Genomic DNA, 18,660 nt, shown 5'->3' with positions numbered 1-18,660 from the left:
AGCCTAGTCTATATAACAAGTTCTAGGCCAGCCAGGACTACATAGCAAGACCCTGTCTCGTTTGTGATTGGTCTGGCATCCTAAGACTGATTGAAGAATTTAGGAGCAGATGTTAGAAGTGTCTCCCAGCAGTAGAACATTGGCTAGCATGCAGGAGGCCGGGTTCTTAATCCATAGTACCACCATCACCACCACAAAAAAAAAGTGTCCCCAGGGAGTAGGGCTGGAGAGATGGCTCAGCGGTTAAAAGCACTGACTACTCTTCTAGAGGGCCCAAGTTCAATGTCTAGGATCCACCTGGCAGCTACAGTTGTCTATAATTCCAACTCCAGGGGACCTGACTCACACAGACATACATGTAGGCCAAGCACCATTGCATATGAACTAATGGTGGGTGGGGCATAGCAGAAAGGGGGCTTAGTAGTTAAGAGCACTTGCTGCTATTGCAGAGGACCAGGGTTGGGTTCCCAGCACCCACAGCTTGGCTAGTGGCCATCTGTAAGTCCAGTTCCAGAGGACCTGAAAATAAATTTAAGAAAAAAATTTAGGAATAATAATACTAGATAACAAAATTTTCTCAGCATGATTTTAGAATTAATTTCACTTGATTATGCCCTGTATCTAGATACTCAGTTTGATATATTTTCTTATGGACTTTTTCCCTCAATGCTGGGGTTGGAGCCCAGGGACTTGAGTGTGCTAGACAAGTGCTCTAACAGTGAGATACAGCCCCAGTGTGGATTGTGTTTTAGCCAAAAAAAAACTGAACTAATTTACTTTTTTTGTTGTTATTGTTTTCTTTTGAGCTTTATTTATTTTACATGTATGAGTGTTTTGCCTGCATATTTATCTGTGTAGTACATGGGTACCTGGTGTCCTCAGAGGTCAGAAGAGGGCATTGAATTCCCTGGAACTCAAGTTACAGACAGTTGAACACCAAGAGGATGCTGGCCAAAAGCCCCAGTCCCACTGCTAGAGCAGCAAGTACTCTGCTGCTGAGCCATCTCTTCAGTCCCATCCTTGATGTCTTTGTATCAGATTTTAGTAAGCACTCATGGGGTTGACTTCCCTAAGAGTATTTACACAGTTGTCTTTGTAGGCTGGTTCCTCTTATTTCCTGTGGGGTTTGCTTGCTTTAATGTTCCATGTAGGATTTATTTCTTTGTGGACTGTGTTTTCAGGAAAGTAGAGTTAAAGGATCAGACCAAACCTACACCCCTGATCCTGGATGAGCAAGGTCGGACTGTAGATGCAACAGGCAAGGAGATCGAGCTGACGCATCGGATGCCCACCCTCAAGGCAAATATTCGAGCTGTCAAGAGGGAACAGTTCAAGCAGCAGCTCAAAGAGAAGCCATCAGAAGACATGGAATCTAATACCTTTTTTGACCCCCGAGTTTCAATTGCCCCTTCCCAGCGCCAAAGACGCACTTTTAAATTCCACGACAAGGGCAAATTTGAAAAGATTGCACAACGATTACGGACAAAGGTAATTTAGAAGTTAAGATGCTGTCAGCTTCCATATTTTTGGGAATTAGATACATAATTTAAAACAATGAAGTGCTATATTCCTAGAATATATGTTTAGCATATTTCTCTTCCTGACTACTTTCTGCTTGTATAGAAATTTTCCCCATAGACTGATAGTTGAGGAAAACAATTTAAAAACATTGTCTTGACTTCTTTTGATGAAAGATAGCCTGGTGTTTAAGTTTACTACATAAAATCCATGTACTTAGGAAAGTTGAAGTGACTGCATAGTTATTTAAATTGAGCTTTTTGTCTTCTCAGAGTGAGGTGTTCATGGAATTCCACTAATGCATATCTGCTGCAAACACTGTAGGGTGAAGGGAGAGAGGTAGAGAGAACAGTTTGAGAAAATAAAGCAGAATTACTCTCTTTCTGAAGTCATGAATTCATTGCATTAGGTATAAAGGTTTTAACAAGGGGGATTTTTAGATTTGTGACTCTAGACTTCCCATTGCTCCAGCTTACCTTCCTGTTTTGTGTTTTCTTGCTTTTAGGCTCAGTTGGAGAAGCTGCAAGCAGAGATTTCACAGGCTGCTAGAAAAACAGGCATCCATACTTCAACTAGGCTTGCCCTCATTGCTCCTAAAAAGGAGCTAAAGGAAGGCGATATCCCTGAAATCGAGTGGTGGGACTCTTACATCATACCCAATGGCTTTGACCTGTGAGTTTGTTAGTTCTTACTCGAAAGATGGTACATATGCCTTAAATAACACTTTAAAACCAAAGGAAATAGATAACTGCATGAATGTATATTCTCAAACTTTCTTGAGTTATTTGTAGCTTTTGTGGTTAGTGTACTCAAATCAGAGATAAATAACACAAGAGTGAGTCTGCAGAACATGTATCTATTTCTTTATTTTTTCGGTGCTGGAGGATGAACCCAGGACCCATTTTCTTTTGACACCTTTTAAGGTTTTACGGTTTTTTTTCCTTACTGTATTCTATATATTTTACATGTTTGTAAAGATCCAGTTATAGGGCTAGAGGCCTAGTTTAGTGGTTGAACACTTGCCTAGTATGTAGAAGGCATGATCCCCAGAACTGCAAAAAAAGAATAAAAGGAAAAACAAGAAAAGAAGGAGGAAAAAGACTGTTGGCTTTTGCCCCCTTTAAATGTGTGTGTGCATGCATGTGCAGGTGAACACATGCCACTGCACATGTAGAGGTCAGACGACAGTTTATGGAGTCAGGGTTTTTTGCACATTGTTGAGGAGGGTCTCTCTTTTACTTTCACTGTGACACAGATAGGATTTTGCCGGCCTGATTTCTTCCTCCACTCCTATCTCGAAGGAGTGTTGGATTTCAGATGTGTGCTGCCACAATTAGCTTTTTTATCCAAGACTTTTTTTTTTCTTTTTTAACTGAGGATCGAACCCAGGGCCTTGCGCTTGCTAGACGAGTGCTCTACCACTGAGCTAAATCCCCAACCCCCAAGACTTATTTTTATTGTATGAGTTTTTTGCCTGAATAGCTTGTAGGTGTATGTATGTGCACCACATGTTTGCCTAGCGGAGGCCAGAAAAGTGTCAGACGCTGTTCTCAAGTCATTGTGTGGGTGATAGGAACTGAACCCAAGTCCTCTGGAAAAGCAGAAATGCTCTTAACCACCAAGCCATCTCTGTAGTCATCAGTCCTCCTGCTTTATTGATAACTGATTTCTTTGTTTGTTTGGTTGGTTTTTGTTGTTGTTATTTGTTTTTGTTTGTTTGGTTGGTGGGTTTAGTTTCTCTATAACAACTCTGGATGTCCTGGAACTCACATTGAAGACCGGGCTGGCCTTGAACTCACAGAGATCCGCCTGTCTTGGCCTTGCAAGTGCTGGGGTAAAGGAGTGTTCCACCATGCCTGGATTTATTCCTTTTATTTTGCAGCTCCCCACCCCCACCCCCACCCCAGGGGATCTCACTATGTAGCCATGGCTGGCCTGGAACTCAAAGACATCCACCTACCTCTGTCTCCTGGCATCTTGTTGAAGTATTAGTAATTGAACCCAGAACCTTATATAGTTTAAGTAAGTGCTTTATCACAGAGCTATAGCCCTACCTAGTTCTTAATTGATGGGTGAAATAATAAAGCTTTATTAGCATGGACTGGGGAGCTTGTTCAGTTGGTAAAATACTACCAGCTGTTAGGCATTAGGACCTGAATTCAACAGTTAAAAAGCCAGATATGGGGACTCAGAAATTAAGTGTACTTGTTGCTCTCCCAGAGAACCTAGGTTCAGTTCCCAGCATCCACAAGATGGCTTACAACCACCTGCAAAGAGGGGGGATATCTGACTCCCTCCTCTGACTTCAAGGTACCTCTGGGTACACATGGTATACATACATAAATGCATGCAGAACACAAAACACATTAAATAAATACTAAAACAAAGCCAGGCAATGGTGACTCAGGACTTTAATCCCAGCACTTGGGAGGCAGAGACAGGCGGATCTCTGTGAGTTTGAAGCCAGCTTTGTCTCCAGAGTGAGTTTCAGGACAGCCAGCACAAGAGCCTGTGTTTATGTGTGCCAGGCATGGTATAATGGTACAAGCCGGTAATCCCAGCACTAGGGAGGACAGGGACAGGAGGATCCTTCTAGCTACTGGCAAGCCAGTCTAACCAAATAAGCAAGGTCTAGATTCAGTAAGTTTGGAGTTGCCTCAAAAAAAAATAAGGTGGCAAGCAGGGCTGTGGTGGTGCACGCCTTTAATCCCAGCACTCGGGAGGCAGAGGCAGGTGGATCCCTGTGAGTTCGAGGTCAGCCTGGTCTACAGGAAAGGCGCAAAGCTACACAGAGAAACCCTGTCTCGAAAAACCAAAAAAATAAAATATAAATAAATAAGTAAGGTGGCAAATAATTGAAAAAGGCACTCGTTACCAACCTCTGGCCTCCCCTCATGTGTGTACACACACACACACACACTAACAGGGACACGTACATAGACAAAACGTTTTTGGAGAACTTTGTTCATCATTCTGATACATGACTTTAGGAGCTTGTGTCTTTTTTGTTTGTCTTTAACCATTTGTCAGTTTGTTTCTCAGTAGCTCCTTGTTACTAATAAGAAAATACGCTTGGAGCTGGGCGGCGGTGTCACTTGCCTTTAATCCCAGCACTCGGGAGGCAGAGGCAGGTGGATCTCTGTGAGTTCAAGGCCAGCCTGGGCTACAGAGCTAGTCCAGGACAGGCACCAAAACTACACAGAGAAACCCTGTCTCGAAAAACCAAAAAACAAAAAAAGAAAGAAAAGAAAATATGCTTGGGACTGGAGAGATGGCTCTATAGTTAGCATTGGTTGCTTTTCCAGAGAACCCAGCACCTGCTTGGCAGCTCACAATTGTTTGTAACTCCAGCTCTCTGCATCTGTGTAAAGGATCTCGCCCATACACAAACATACATGCAGACAAAATACCAGTGTACATAAAATAAAAATAAATCAGAAAAGGCAAATATACTGCCTGTCTGGGTATTAGGGTTCATACTGAGATTAGAAATGACTAGTATAGAGAACATGTCCAACTTTTTTGAGATCCTTTTTTCTTTTTTTTTTTGAGCTGAGGATTGAACCCAGGGCCTTGTGCTTTACTACTGAGCTAAATCCCCAACCCCAGATCCTTTTTTCTCAGTTTGAAAATAATGTGTAACCTACGTACCTGGTATAGGTAGTATGTAATATATACACTAGAACACATAGAGAACAGATATGTTTTTCATTGGGTCCCTAGGCTACTCTTGATATCATCTCTACCCACATATCTTGTTTTTTCTTCTTCCTCCCATTTTAGTACAGAGGAAAATCCCAAGAGAGAAGATTATTTTGGAATCACAAATCTTGTTGAACATCCAGCCCAGCTTAACCCTCCAGGTAAAGTGTATATTATCCAATAGGGTATGATTATCCAGTATTATAGATTACGGTTCTGGAGCAGCATAGCCAATAGAACTATATAGAATGGATGAGTTCTTTACCTGTCCTTCCTAACCTGTAGCCACTGTCCACATGTGATTGTTATGCACTTGAAAACCAAATTGCATTAATGAAGCTGAAAGCCTTGTATTAAGTTAAATAGTATAGCCCGCTAACGACTACTGGGCAACGTTGAGATCAGTAATCACCAAATCAAGGCCTCGTCTGTAGTTGGCATTGCTGGTAGATATCCCAAGTTGGACTTTTGTCATCATGCTACTTCTATAACCACTGAAAATGGTCCATTTGTCATCATTTTGGTTTTGCTTTTATTATTTATTTATTTTTGTGTTTTGTTAGTTTATTTGTTTTAAAGAAAGGACTCACTGTGTAGCCTTTCTGGCCTGGACCTCACTATGTGGACCATGCTGGTCTGGTACTTGTAGAGATCCTCCTGCCTCTGCCTCCTGAGTGCTGGGATTAAAGGGGTGAGCCACCAGGCCCCTGAATCTTCCCTTGCTGTGTATTTTGGTTGTTTTTATATCCTGGCTTCCTTGAGCATTGTTAGCACTAAAATCTAACTAACTCTTCGGATGCCCTTCAGAAGCACTGTTCCAGTACTTATGCTGTTTGTTATTAAGTGCAAGCCTGTTTGTTCCTGTGCCTGGGTCAGAGAAAGGGTGTGGAGTGGCAAAGAGTCTGCTGGAGATGCAAAGGTGTCTTAGGCTGAGAAACTAAAAAATGGGAGATGTATGCTAATTCACTCACTTCCCCAAATCATCATGAATTTCTTTGGGCAATTTTCCTAGCAATGGCCACCACGTGTGTATGCATGTAGACACACAAATGCCACAGCACTCATGTGGAAGTCAGTGTACAACTTGTGAATCACATGTTGCTGGTCCCCATTTGTGATCTTTGGCTTTATTCAATCTTTTTTTCCTTACTTTTTTTTTTTTTTTTTTTAATTAGTAAAAGTCTGTTAGTTTAGTTAAAAGAGATAGATGGCTTAATCAGATGTGTTAGTACATGCCTATAAACCCATGACTGTGGAGACTTGTGATTCAGTGCAAGCATGGGATACCTATGAAAACCCTGTCTCAGTTGTTTACTTGAGTCAAGTGTGTAGTTAGTTTAAGGTAGAGACAACAGAGGTTGTAGACTTAAATGTCTTCAGTAAGTCACTTGGAGCATTGAGAATTTTCTCATAGAACAGCTGGATAAGCCTTCTTTAAAAGTTAGGTGCTTACTGAGGCCTGGCAGGGGTGGCGCACGCCTTTAATCCCAGCACTTGGGAGGCAGAGGCAGGTGGATCTCTGAGTTTGAGGTCAGCCTGGTCTATGAAGTGAGCTTCAGGACAGCCAAGGCTACACAGAGAAACTCTGTCCCCAAAACCCAAAAACCAAACAAAAGTTCTCTGCTTTCTAGCTGGGCATATGGCATATGCTGTTGTAATTCTAGCATTGAGGAGGCTGATGCAGGTAATCACTTCCAAGTTTGAGGCCAAGCTGGGGTGCATAGAAAGACCCTGTCTCAAACATGAAAAACCAGAAGAGAGTTATGTAGATCCTAAAGGATTTTAATTCTTTCCCAGGATGAATTGAGATATCTCTTGTCTAAAATGCTTGGGACAAAGTGTTTCAGGTGCTAATTTTTCATACTTTGAGGTTTGCATAGCATTTGAACGTTTCTGGTGTGGAAACGTGAAATGTATTAGTAATAGTCAAAAGGTTTTCATTTCAAGGGCAAGAGGGTGGCTCATCAGGTAAAGTGTTTGCTGCATAAATGTGAGGACTGGAGTTTGGATCCCCTAAGTGCCTGCATAAATGCCCAGCAGGTGTGGGGGCCTGTTTGTGGTCCCTAGGAGGCTGAGATAATCCCCAGAGTCTCAGTACGTACAGTGGAGAACAGTCAGAGAAGACACAGTCAACTTCTGGTATGCACACACAGCAGACACGCATGGATATGCATGTGTGCCTGCACACCACCTGTGCACAAAACTTACACTTGTAGAGCTCCTGGATTCTGGAATTGGAGATAGAACTCAGTTAGTGGAGTGCTTGCCTTGCAATCTTTATCCCTATATTGGATCCCCAGCCCTGCATAAACCACATGTGGTACCATACACTTCAATTCCAGCACTCAAAAGGTAGAGAGACAAGAATATTAGAAGTTCAGGTCATCCGCAGATACATGCTGAATTTCAGGCCAGCTTGGGTACATAAAACCCTGTCCATAAAAACATTTTGGATTTTGGAGTATTGAAGATTTTTTTTTTTAACTGTTGAGTAAAGGGAATTTTTTTTTTTTTTTTTTTAAGATTCATTTTACCATCAAGCCCATTGGTTCAGTTGGGTAGACTCTGGTGTCAGTAAGATTTATCTTTTATTAAGCGAGAATGGTGTGTGTCTGTGTGTTGTATCTGTTTGGAGGTGGTATATATGTTCAGATGCCCTCGGTGGTCAGAAGCTGGAGCTACAGGTGGTTGTGAGCCACTCAGTGTAGGTGCTATAAACCAAACTTGGATCCTGTGGAAGAGCATTATGCACTTTTTTGTTTGTTTGGGTTTTTTTTGTTTGTTTGGGTTTTTGGTTTTTATAGGGTTTCTCTGTAGCTTTGGGCCTTTCCTGCAACTCACTCTGTAGACCAGGCTGGCCTCAAACTCATAGAGATCTGCCTGCCTCTGCCTCTGCCTCTGCCTCCTGAGTGCTGGGATTAATGGTGTTTGCCACCACCGCCCAGCTGTTTGTTTTTGAAGACAAGATTTCTCTGTGTATCCCTGTCTGTCATAGAACTAACTCTGTAGATCAGGCTGGCGTCAAAATCGCAGAGATCTACCTGCCTCAACCTCCTGAGTTGCTGGGATTAAAGGCAAACTTTTTGTTTGTTTGTTTTTGTTTTTTGAGATGGGGTTTCTATGTTTAACAGCCCTGGCTGTCCTGGAACTTGCTTTGTAGACCAGGCTGGCCTCTAACTCAGATCCATCTGCCTCTGCCTCCACAGTGCTGGGATTAAGGTGTGTACCACCATGCCTGGCATGGTGTACTTTTTTTTAAAAAGAAATTTGTTGGTCTGGAGAGATGGCCCAGTGCTTAAGAGCACTGTCTGCTCTTCCAGAGGTCCCAGATTCAATTCCCAGCACCCGTGTGGCAGCTTACAACTGTCTGTAACTCCAGTTCCAGCATATTTGACGCCCTCACACAGACATAAATATAGGTAAAATACCAAAGAACAGAGTAAAGATGAATTAAAAAAAAAAAAAAAGTTTATTTAGGTGTGTGGGAGAGGGGTTTTGGAGGTGGTGTGTGGGTGTGTGGGTATGTGTGTATGCTATATGTATTTTACTATACCCACACCCCCCCCACACACACACACAATCTCCATATATGTGTGTGTGTGTGTGTGTGTGTGTGTGTGTGTGTGTGTGTATGTATATATATGTAAAGACAGAGGTGGGTTGCTTTTGGAAGCCAGATCCCCTGGAACTGGAATTTACAGGCATTTATGAACTGCATAATATGGCTACTGAGAATTAAACTCAGGTCCTCTTAACCACTGAACCATCTCTCTAGCCAGCTCCTTCCACAAGATCCCCCCCATTTCCTAGTACTAAACTTGAGGTGTTTTTTGTATAGTGGTTAGCATAGCTTCATTCCCAAGACAAAATTTACTGTTATGTAGGTTAATGGTTTTTAAATTGTATTTCATGGAAACAGCAAAGTTCAGAAAGTAGGACTTGAGTGTAAATCTATATACTTTTACCTCTCCCAATTTTTACCCAGGACTACTGTTTACACACTTGGTGGAAGTGTTCAGCTGCTTAAAGAAACAACTTAGAACATTCTTTTTGAGGGATTAATATTTTTACTTAGTAAAACATAACCACATTATCCCTCTCCCCGCTTAAAATGACTTCAAGGCCAAGCACAATGGCTGCCTGTTGTTCCAGCAGTCTGGAGGTGTAAGCAGCAGGCCTCTGAGTTCAAGGCCAGCTATAAAGCCAGACTGTCTGAATCTCCTCCCTCTAATTGTGGTAGTTAAGGGTTCATCTCAGTGATGGGTGCTCACCTGACTCCCTCTAGTCTTAGGCTTTGGTAATTCATTTTTCTTTCTCATAGTCGACAATGATACACCAGTTACCCTTGGGGTCTATCTTACAAAAAAGGAGCAGAAGAAACTTCGGAGGCAAACGAGGAGGGAAGCACAAAAGGAGCTTCAGGAGAAAGTCAGGCTCGGTCTGATGCCTCCTCCCGAACCCAAAGGTACGTGTCTAGCTGCCCTGCTACCACCGAGAAGTCAGTCAGTCAGTTCTTTTCCACCTACAGGCACTTTAGCTGAGTGTGGTGGGACGGGGGGTGGGGGGGTGGGGGGTGTCTCTGAATCATTCTAGGCATTATTTGCTTATTGACTCCCCAGAATTTACTGAAAGGATGCCAGTCTTTTTTTTTTTAGGTTTTTCGAGACAGGGTTTCTCTGTGTAGCTTTGCGCCTTTCCTGGAACTCACTTGGTAGCCCAGGCTGGCCTCGAACTCAGAGATCCGCCTAGCTCTACCTCCCAAGTGCTGGGATTAAAGGTGGATGCTAGTCTTAAAATTCAGGAAGATGGCCAGACAGTAGTGGCACATGCCTTTAATCCCAACACAGGCAGAGGCAGGCAGATCTCTGGCCAGCTTGGTCTACAGAGTGAGTTCCTGAACAGCCAAGTCTACATAGGAAAACTCTGTCTAGAAAAACAAACAAAATTCATGAAGATAATAATAGTTGTAGTATTTGTGGGACTTTATACATAATTCATAGTATATAGACAGGCATGACCGCACTGGTAATCCTAGGTCTTGGGACAGTGAGACAGGAGGATCTCATGTTCCAGACTAATCTGTATTATACAGGAAGTTCCAGACCTGTCTGAGCTGCATAGTGAGACCCTATCTCAAAAAAGGAAATGGGCTGGGCCGTGGTGGTGCACGCCTTTAGTCCTAGCACTTGGGAGGCAGACCCAGGGGGATCTCTGTGAGTTCGAGGAGGCATGGTTGTGAACACCTTTAATCCCAGGAATCAAGAGGCAGAGGCTGGCCTCATCTATAGTCTACATAGAGAGTTCTGGGACAGCCATGGCTACATAGAAAAAGACCCTGTCTCAAAAAAATTAAAAAAAGACTTTTCACCAGGTGTTGATGGCACATGCCTTTAATCCCAGCACTCGGGAAGCAGAGGCAGGCGGATCTCTATGAGTTCGAGGCCAGCCTGGGCCACAGAGTGAGTTCCAGGAAAGGCGCAAAGCTACACAGAGAAACCCTGTCTCAAAAAACCAAAAAAAAAAGGGGGGGGGGGGGCTTTTCAAAAATGAACAAATACAGAGCTGAGCATGGTGACAGTCACCTGTATTCTCACCACATGAGAGTCTGGGGCTTAGGGATGGCAAATTTGATGCCAGCCAAGGCTGTATAGGGAGGCCCTGTCTCAAGGAAGAAAAAAAAAAAAATAGAGACTAGAGAGATGGCTCAGTGGTTAAGAGCACTGGCTGCTCTTGGAGAGGACTTAGATTCCGTTCCCAGCATCCAGATGACAATCTCAAACCATCTCTAACTCCAGTTTCAGAGGATCTGATGCCTTCTAGACTCCATAAGCACTATGCACACATGGTGTGCTTACATACACACAGGCAACACATTCCTATACATAAAATAAAACTAAAGTCTTTTGGGGCATAGGAGCCAGTTCAAGACAGGGTTTTTGTGTACCCCTGGATGTCCTGAACTCACTCTGTAGAGAGATCTACCTGCCTCTGCCTCCCAAGGGCTGAGATTAAAAGCATATGCCACCACTACCTGGCTTATAAGGTTTCTTTTTCTTTCTTTTTTTTTTTTTTTTGGAGCTGAGGATCAAACACAGGGCCTTATTAGGCAAGCGCTCTACCACTGAGCTAAATCCCCAACCCCTTTTTTTTTTTTTTTTTTAATGCTGATGAATGAATTTTTTACCATGCTTTTTCATGGTAAAAAAAAAATATACTGAATTTTTTCAGATAATTTGACCTTCTACAAAAATCTGAGTTAACTGAGTGGGATTTTCAAGGTAGAAATTATTGTAGAAAGTGAATTTTGAGTAGAGATTTGAAATAAGCAATGTTTGTGTGCAGAAAACAACAGATTGTCCTACCTAGAGAAATAACTTAGGAGATTGATGGCTGTCCTTTCTCCATGTAGTGAGAATCTCGAATTTAATGAGAGTATTAGGAACGGAAGCAGTTCAAGACCCTACGAAGGTAGAAGCCCACGTCAGAGCTCAGATGGCAAAGAGACAGAAGTAAGTGTGATGGGTGGGGGCCAGGACACTGCCTTTCCAGACCCTCCTGGGGCCCGTACTGGAGGGAGGGAGAGTCCTCCGTTGCTCTCTCTCTCCCCTAGCCCTGCCTCTGACCTGCAATGCCTTTCTCACTTGTGGATGTCCTTCCTGTCACGACAGAGCGCATGAAGAGGCCAACGCTGCCCGGAAACTCACAGCAGAGCAGAGAAAGGTCAAGAAAATTAAAAAGCTTAAAGAAGACATTTCACAGGGGGTGCACATATCTGTGTATAGGTAGGTGTCCGCAGAGATAACTGTCCCTAAATTTTTTTTTCCTTTTTGAGACAGCGTCTCTCTACATAGTCCCAGCTGTCCTGGAACCCACTGTATAGACAAAGCTGGCCCCAAACTCAGATCCACCTGCCTCTGCTTCCACATGCCTGATATTAAAGGTATGCTCCATCACACCCTCTTTGCACCTGAATTCTCAATATCTTCCCAATGCTTAAGGCAGAATCCCTGTGGTCTTAAAGCGTACCTGCCACATTATTCATCCTATTTGAAATATAAAATACCTAATTTCTCTAGAAAGCATTAATTTTTGTTTGGTTGGGTTTTTTCTTTTCTTCTTCTTGGAGATAGGGTTTCTTTGTGTAACAGCTCTGGCTGTCCTGAGCTTTAACTTTTTTTTTCTTCAGTAGTCTGTCTTTATCCTGATCTACTGTAGTAAGCCTTTCATCCTCACTCAGGAATATATTTTTACCTGGGAAATAGATTTTTACTTTTGTATTGATTTAATGTCTTAATTTTATTCTTCTAGGTTAGCTCATGTGTGCCTTCTATTTTTTAGATGTGCTTATTTCTATTAACTTGTTCTTTATCAGAAGTGGTACATTATTACAAAACTGATGTTTATTCATATTAAAATTTTTGGACCAGATGGGATGGTGCAAACCTGTAATTCCAGCACTTTGGAAAAGCAAGATAGTTTAGAGCTTGAAGCTAACCTGTGCTAGCAAGTTTGGGCTGGTCTAGGCTGGAAAACAAGACAAATTCTAATAAAACAGAGGAGCACTTACTGAAAGAGTCCCCTCCTTATTCTCTTATCTCTTAGGACCAGTGTCTATAGGTAATTACTACTTACAGTGTTTGATGTCTCTGCTAGAAAATTTCATGAATATATGGCATCTACATTATAGGCATCTAGAAGGGACAGAATTTAATGCTTTTTATACTTTCTGGAACAATGAACTTATAAATACTTTTGGATGATAGTAAGTACCTCTCCTTCATTCATAGAGTAAATTCTAACTACTTAATATGAAAAAACAATGGACTAGTACTTGGGAGGCAGATGCAGGCAAATCTCTTGAGTTCAAGGCTAGCTTGGTCTATATAGTGAGTTCCAGGCTAGCCAGACCTACGTAATGAGAGCCTGTCTTCAAAAAAAGAAAGAAATGTATTTATAAGAGAGTAGAAATATAGTTCTGTGTTCAAGGTCTTGACTTTAGAAAGATGAACATTTTAGATCCCTCTTTATTTGACGTTCATTCAGGCAGCTTTGATGGTAAACTGAAGGAAGATGTAACTAAAATTTCCCTCCTCTAGAGTTCGAAATTTGAGCAACCCAGCCAAGAAGTTCAAGATTGAGGCCAACGCTGGGCAGCTGTACCTGACAGGGGTGGTGGTGCTGCACAAGGATGTCAACGTGGTGGTAGTAGAAGGGGGTGAGTGTGCAAGGCATGGAGAGAAACTGTGCCTAGATAGCCCTGACCCTAAAGTGATTGGCGTTGAGGGGAGAAGGGGGAGAAATGTGGGATTTAGAGATGTCCGTGGGGTGATGTGTGTCTGTCTGTTTCTTTGTGTGCTGGGGTAGAAGGCCACACGTTGGTTCCTGGGGTTGGTTCACCTACCCAGTCCTGTCTGAGCATCAGACAAGCTCGGAAGTTCTTTCTACTGTAGTATTTGCAACTCTCTCAAAATTCTCTTTCCAGGCCCCAAGGCCCAGAAGAAATTTAAGCGTCTCATGCTACATCGGATAAAGTGGGATGAGCAGACATCTAACACAAAGGGAGATGGTGAATTGGGGTCAGAAGGGATTAAATGGGAGAGCTGGGGGGGTGGGTAATAGTTCTGTCCCACATTCACCCTTCTGAATGCTCTAGTGTTCAAGAATTTCAGACAGACTTACTTGATTTTGTTTTGCTGTGTTTTTGTGAGACTGGGTCTCACTGTATAGCTCTGGCTGACCTCAAGCTCCTAAGATCCTCCTGCCTCTGTTTTCTAAGCACTAGGATTAAAGGTGTGTGCCCCCCTGCCCAGCTAGGCTGACTTACTCAGACAGTTCTGGTAAATTCTTATGCACTATTTATTGCATTATCATACAAACTAGTATTAAAATTGTTCTTTTACATGTCCTTTAAGGATTTTCTCCCAGCTGGCTTCCCTCTGTCTTGATTGTAGTTCTGGTTACAAGAGTATATTTAAAGTCAGCAAGCTATGCATTCAGGTATACAGTGTCTGTCCTGTATTATTCTTTAGTCAAAGTTTCTTTTTAGCTATGGCATGGTGGTTCACATGTGTAATCCCACCACTTAAGAGGATTTCCTGGGAGCTCAAGGCTATGTAGCAATTTTAAAGCAGCCTAAGGCTACCTGAGTTCCATCTTTTAAAAAAGTTGCTGTTTTTAATTGCTTAGGAGCTACTGGTGTCCACCCATAACCCAGCACTCAGAATATGGAGGTAGAAAGATCTTGGCTTTGAAACTACTGAGGACATGTGCCAATTTAACGCAGATAGGGACTACATACAGAGACCCTGTCTTCCCCACTCTCACCCCCAAAAATTTTAAGTATTGTCTGTATAAAAACAGATTTTCGTAAAGCTGTTGTTGAGCAGCTCCCTACTTTAATCAGGAGAACATACTTTGGATTTTGTTGTTTTGAGACAGGATCTAACTGTGTAGCCCTAGCTGAAACTTTGTATATAGACCAGGCTGGCCTCATACTCAGCAGAGATCTATCTTCCTCTGCCTCCCAAATGCTAGAATTAAAGGCTTAGGTCATCATGCTTGGCCACAGAAAAGACACTTTGGAGCTAGGGCTGGAGTTTAGTGGTTAAGCATTTGTCTGCTATGTTCAAAGCCCTGGACATTGGGCTGGGGGGTGGGGCAGTGAAGAAAGAAAATATATTTATGAGATATCCTGAAGCTTGTAATGCAGTACTCCATAGACTGAGTCAGGTGCATGGTCTCAAATTGAAAGCCAGCTGAAACTACAGGGTAAAACCCTATCTTTAAAAAAAAAAAAAGATGGGCTAGAGAGATGGCTCAGTGGTTAAGAGTACTGGCTGTTCTTCCAGAGGTCCTGAGTTCAATTCCCAGCAACCACATGGTGGCTCACAACCATCTGTAATGAGATCTAGCGCCCTCTTCTGGCAGGCAGGCAGAACACTGTATACATAATAAATAACTCTTTTAAAAAAGAAAGGGAGGGAGGGAGGGAGGGAGGGAGGGAGGGAAGGAAGGAAGGAAGGAAGGAAGGAAGGAAGGAAGGAAGGAAGGAAGGAGGAAAGAAAGAAGGAAGGAAGCCGGGGCAGTGATGGCACACGCCTTTAATCCCAGCACTCGGGAGGCAGAGGCAAGCGGATCTCTGTGAGTTAGAGGCCACCGTGGGCTAAAGAGTGAGTTCCAGGCCAGGCTCCAAAACTACACAGGGAAACCCTGTCTCGAAAAAAAACGTAAATGAATGAATGAATGAATAAGTAAAAAAGAGAAAGAGAGAGAGAGAAAGAAGAAAGAAAGCTGGGCGGTGGTGGCACGCCTTTAATCCCAGCACTTGGGAGGTAGAGGCAAGCGGATCTCTGTGAGTTCGAGGCCAGCCTGGTCTACAGAGCGAGATCCAGGACAGGCACCAAAGCTACTCAGAGAAACCCTGTCTCGAAAAAATAAGAGGAGAGAGAGAGAGAGAGAGAGAGAGAGAGAGAGAGAGAAAGAAAAGAAAAGAAAAGAAAAGAGAGAGAGAGAGAGAGAAAGAAAGAAAGAAAGAAAGAAAGAAAGAAAGAAGCCTGGCGGTAGTGGCACTCTCTTTTAACCCTAGCATTTGGCTTGGAAGGCAGAGGTGGTGATCTCCGTCAGTTGGAGGCCAGCCCGGTCTATATAGTGAGACCCTGTCTCAACAAATAAAACAAAGATTGAGCCCTTTTGTCTTTTCCAGATGATGAAGAATCCGATGAAGAAGCTGTGAAGAAAACCAACAAATGTGTGCTAGTGTGGGAGGTTGGTAATCTTTGTAAAATGCTGAAGTAGAAAGTTAGCTGGAACATTTAGAGCTATTTTTAGTATATACCAACTGAAAAAGTGTATGGAAAATGCTGGTATTAGGAATACAAATTCTCAGTGGGAAATTACATATTTCCAAGCCTGAACGTGAGAGGGGAGTAAATTATGTTCCCCCTCTGGGTGTAGTGAAACATGCGATAGATCTAAGAATCTAGTGGCGGGTGGGTGGGGCCTGGGAGTGTAGCCCAGTGACAGAGTGCAGCAAACAGCTAGGGTGCTGGCAGTGTCAGCTTTGATCTGAGGCAGACTGTCAGAGTCCAGTGCTGGAGCTATGAACTAGGGTGTTATTTGATCTCCCTGGTTTGTTGATACAGCTGAGAATAAGTTAAAGCAGGCTCATAGTCAACCCCCTATTCTCACATTGGGGTGCTTACAACTGCCTGTAATCCCAGCCCTGGGGTCTGACCCCTTAGCCCTGACAGGTGTCTACACTCACTTGAACACAGAAACACCTTTTTCTAATTTTTAAAAAAGATTGATACATTTTTGTGTATGAGTGCTTTGCCTGCATGTATATATATTTGTATGTATCTACATCACATGCATGCCTTAAATGCTCATAGAAGCCAGAAGAGATTGTCAGATCCCCTGAAACTGGAGTTACAGATGGTTGTGAGCCATGATGTGGGTGTTTGGAACAGAACCTGGGTCCTCTGCAAGAACAGCAATTGCTCTTAACTCCTGAGCCATCTCTCCAGCTCATAATTTTTTTTGCTGGTGGTGGTGCACATGCCTTTAATCCCAGTACTGGGGATGCAGAGGCAAGCCAATCTTTGTGAGCTAAAGGCCAGCCTGGTCTACAAAACTAGTTCCAGGATGGTGAGGGCTGATTCACAGAGAAACCCTGTATAAAAAAACAAAAAAATTAAAAACGATAATAATTATTATTTAAAAATTTTAAAAAGTCATTTCTCTTTTATGTATTAGTGTTCTGCATGCCTACTGCAGGCCAGAAGAAGACATCAATCAGATCTTATTACAGATGGTTGTGAGCCACCATGTGGTTGCTGGGAATTGAACTCAGCCAGTGTTCTTAACCTCTAAGATATCTCTCCAGACCCTAACTTTTTTTTTTTTTTTTAATCTTTAAAAAAGAGTTTTTAAGGCTAGTTACTCAGTATAGAGTGCTTGCCTTTCATGCCTGACACCATAGGTTCAATCCCTGGTACTGCAAAAACAAACACAAAAGTTGTTTTAGTCTCTGGTTCTAAAAAACAGTAACAACAACAAAGGAAAAATCAAACAAACAGAAATCCTTATGTATAATCATGCAAATATCTAAGACAGGGTTATAATTTTTTTCATCATAGAATCGGATTTCAGTGAGGCATATTGCTACACAAATGTTATTAGGTATTTTAAAAGGCTATTATGTCAGCTGGTCAGTAGTGGCACACATCTTAAATCCCCGTGCTCAGGGGCAAAAGCAGGGGGATCTCTGTAAGTTCTCCAGCCTGGTCTACAGAACAAGTTCCAGGACAGCCAAGGCTACACAGAGAAACCCTGTCACGGAAAAAAAAAGAAGAAAAAGACTATTGTGTCTATTTAAGTAAGTTGAAGTGGTAGAGTGCTTGCCTAACATGAATAAGGCACTAAGTTCAATGAACAGCACTGGGAAAGCGGTACAGTAGAAAGCTTACTGAAATTCTTCTCTCCTGGGCATGATGGTGCATTCGGATTTCTAATTCAAGGGCAGTGGGGTCTAGTAGTAAGTTAGTCTTTTCAAATGAATACATAAAGTTTTGCTTGTACCTAGGGTACAGCCAAAGACCGGAGCTTTGGAGAGATGAAGTTTAAACAGTGCCCTACAGAGAACATGGCTCGTGAGCATTTCAAAAAGCATGGGGCTGAACACTACTGGGACCTGGCACTGAGTGAATCCGTGTTGGAGTCCACTGACTGAGACTACTGCTAGCCCTGGAGCTCCTTCGCCTTTGTCTCTTCCGTCTTCCCACTTCCCAACCTCCCCTCACCTTGTGTGATCTCAGAACTGTGCCAGGCAGTCGCTGGGGCAAAGAGACTACCTTGTTTACCCAGTCAGCCTGGTGCTACCCCTCATCCTTATGTGCATATGATTAAAGAGTTATTTTTAAACTTGGTGTGATATATTTTATATCGCTGTAGGTATTGGGGTTTGGTTCTGTACATCATTCTCCTTTTACCTGGGATCCCAGCAGTTGAAGTCTAGAAATACCTGACCTCATCATGAAGTGCAGATGGTAAGTGCAGTTTTCTGGAGCAAGTAAATGAGAAGGTGACGTTAAGTGGTTATGAGATGAGTGGCAAAATACAATGTATAGTGTGTTTGCTTTTCCAAGAGCTGAGGACCGAACCCGGGGCCTTGTGCTTGCTAGGCAAGCTCTCTACCACTGAGCTAAATCCCCAACCCTAATGTATAGTTCTTAATCTTCATAGCTATGGTAACAGAGTATTATGTTGGTCTCCTAAGGTCAAGTTCTAGGAAATCAGTTCTTCGAACAGGTATGGATATTTTGATTGAAATAGACGCATACATCCCAAGGCATTAATTTGTAAACTTAAGACAGGATTCAAGAAATTGGCTCATTTTTCACAGGTGGATCTGTTAGTGCCATGTGACTCCTTTCTTGGCAA

General features: G+C 42.7%; 1 protein-coding gene across 5 annotated transcripts in view; it reads left to right on the top strand.

Annotated features, from left to right (window-relative positions):
- Window positions 1-18,144, top strand: part of Prpf3 (pre-mRNA processing factor 3) — a 28,070-nt gene extending 9,926 nt beyond the window's left edge. For all 5 annotated transcript variants that reach the window (XM_036190884.1, XM_036190883.1, XM_036190880.1 and 2 more), the window contains 10 exons: window positions 1,182-1,488; window positions 2,024-2,190; window positions 5,302-5,381; window positions 9,542-9,685; window positions 11,630-11,729; window positions 11,889-12,002; window positions 13,317-13,435; window positions 13,703-13,786; window positions 15,923-15,984; window positions 17,804-18,144. In XM_036190884.1, the coding sequence (XP_036046777.1) occupies window positions 1,182-1,488; window positions 2,024-2,190; window positions 5,302-5,381; window positions 9,542-9,685; window positions 11,630-11,729; window positions 11,889-12,002; window positions 13,317-13,435; window positions 13,703-13,786; window positions 15,923-15,984; window positions 17,804-17,950 (1,324 nt within the window). In that variant the 3' untranslated portion in view covers window positions 17,951-18,144. The remainder of the gene's footprint in view (window positions 1-1,181; window positions 1,489-2,023; window positions 2,191-5,301; window positions 5,382-9,541; window positions 9,686-11,629; window positions 11,730-11,888; window positions 12,003-13,316; window positions 13,436-13,702; window positions 13,787-15,922; window positions 15,985-17,803) is intronic.
- Window positions 18,145-18,660: the final 516 nt, after the last annotated feature.

The sequence above is a fragment of the Onychomys torridus genome, chromosome 6, assembly GCF_903995425.1.
Source record: "Onychomys torridus chromosome 6, mOncTor1.1, whole genome shotgun sequence".
NCBI classification, from domain to species: domain Eukaryota; kingdom Metazoa; phylum Chordata; class Mammalia; order Rodentia; family Cricetidae; genus Onychomys; species Onychomys torridus.
Note: the sequence above shows the minus strand (reverse complement) of the source record. Positions and strands in the feature narration are given on the sequence as shown.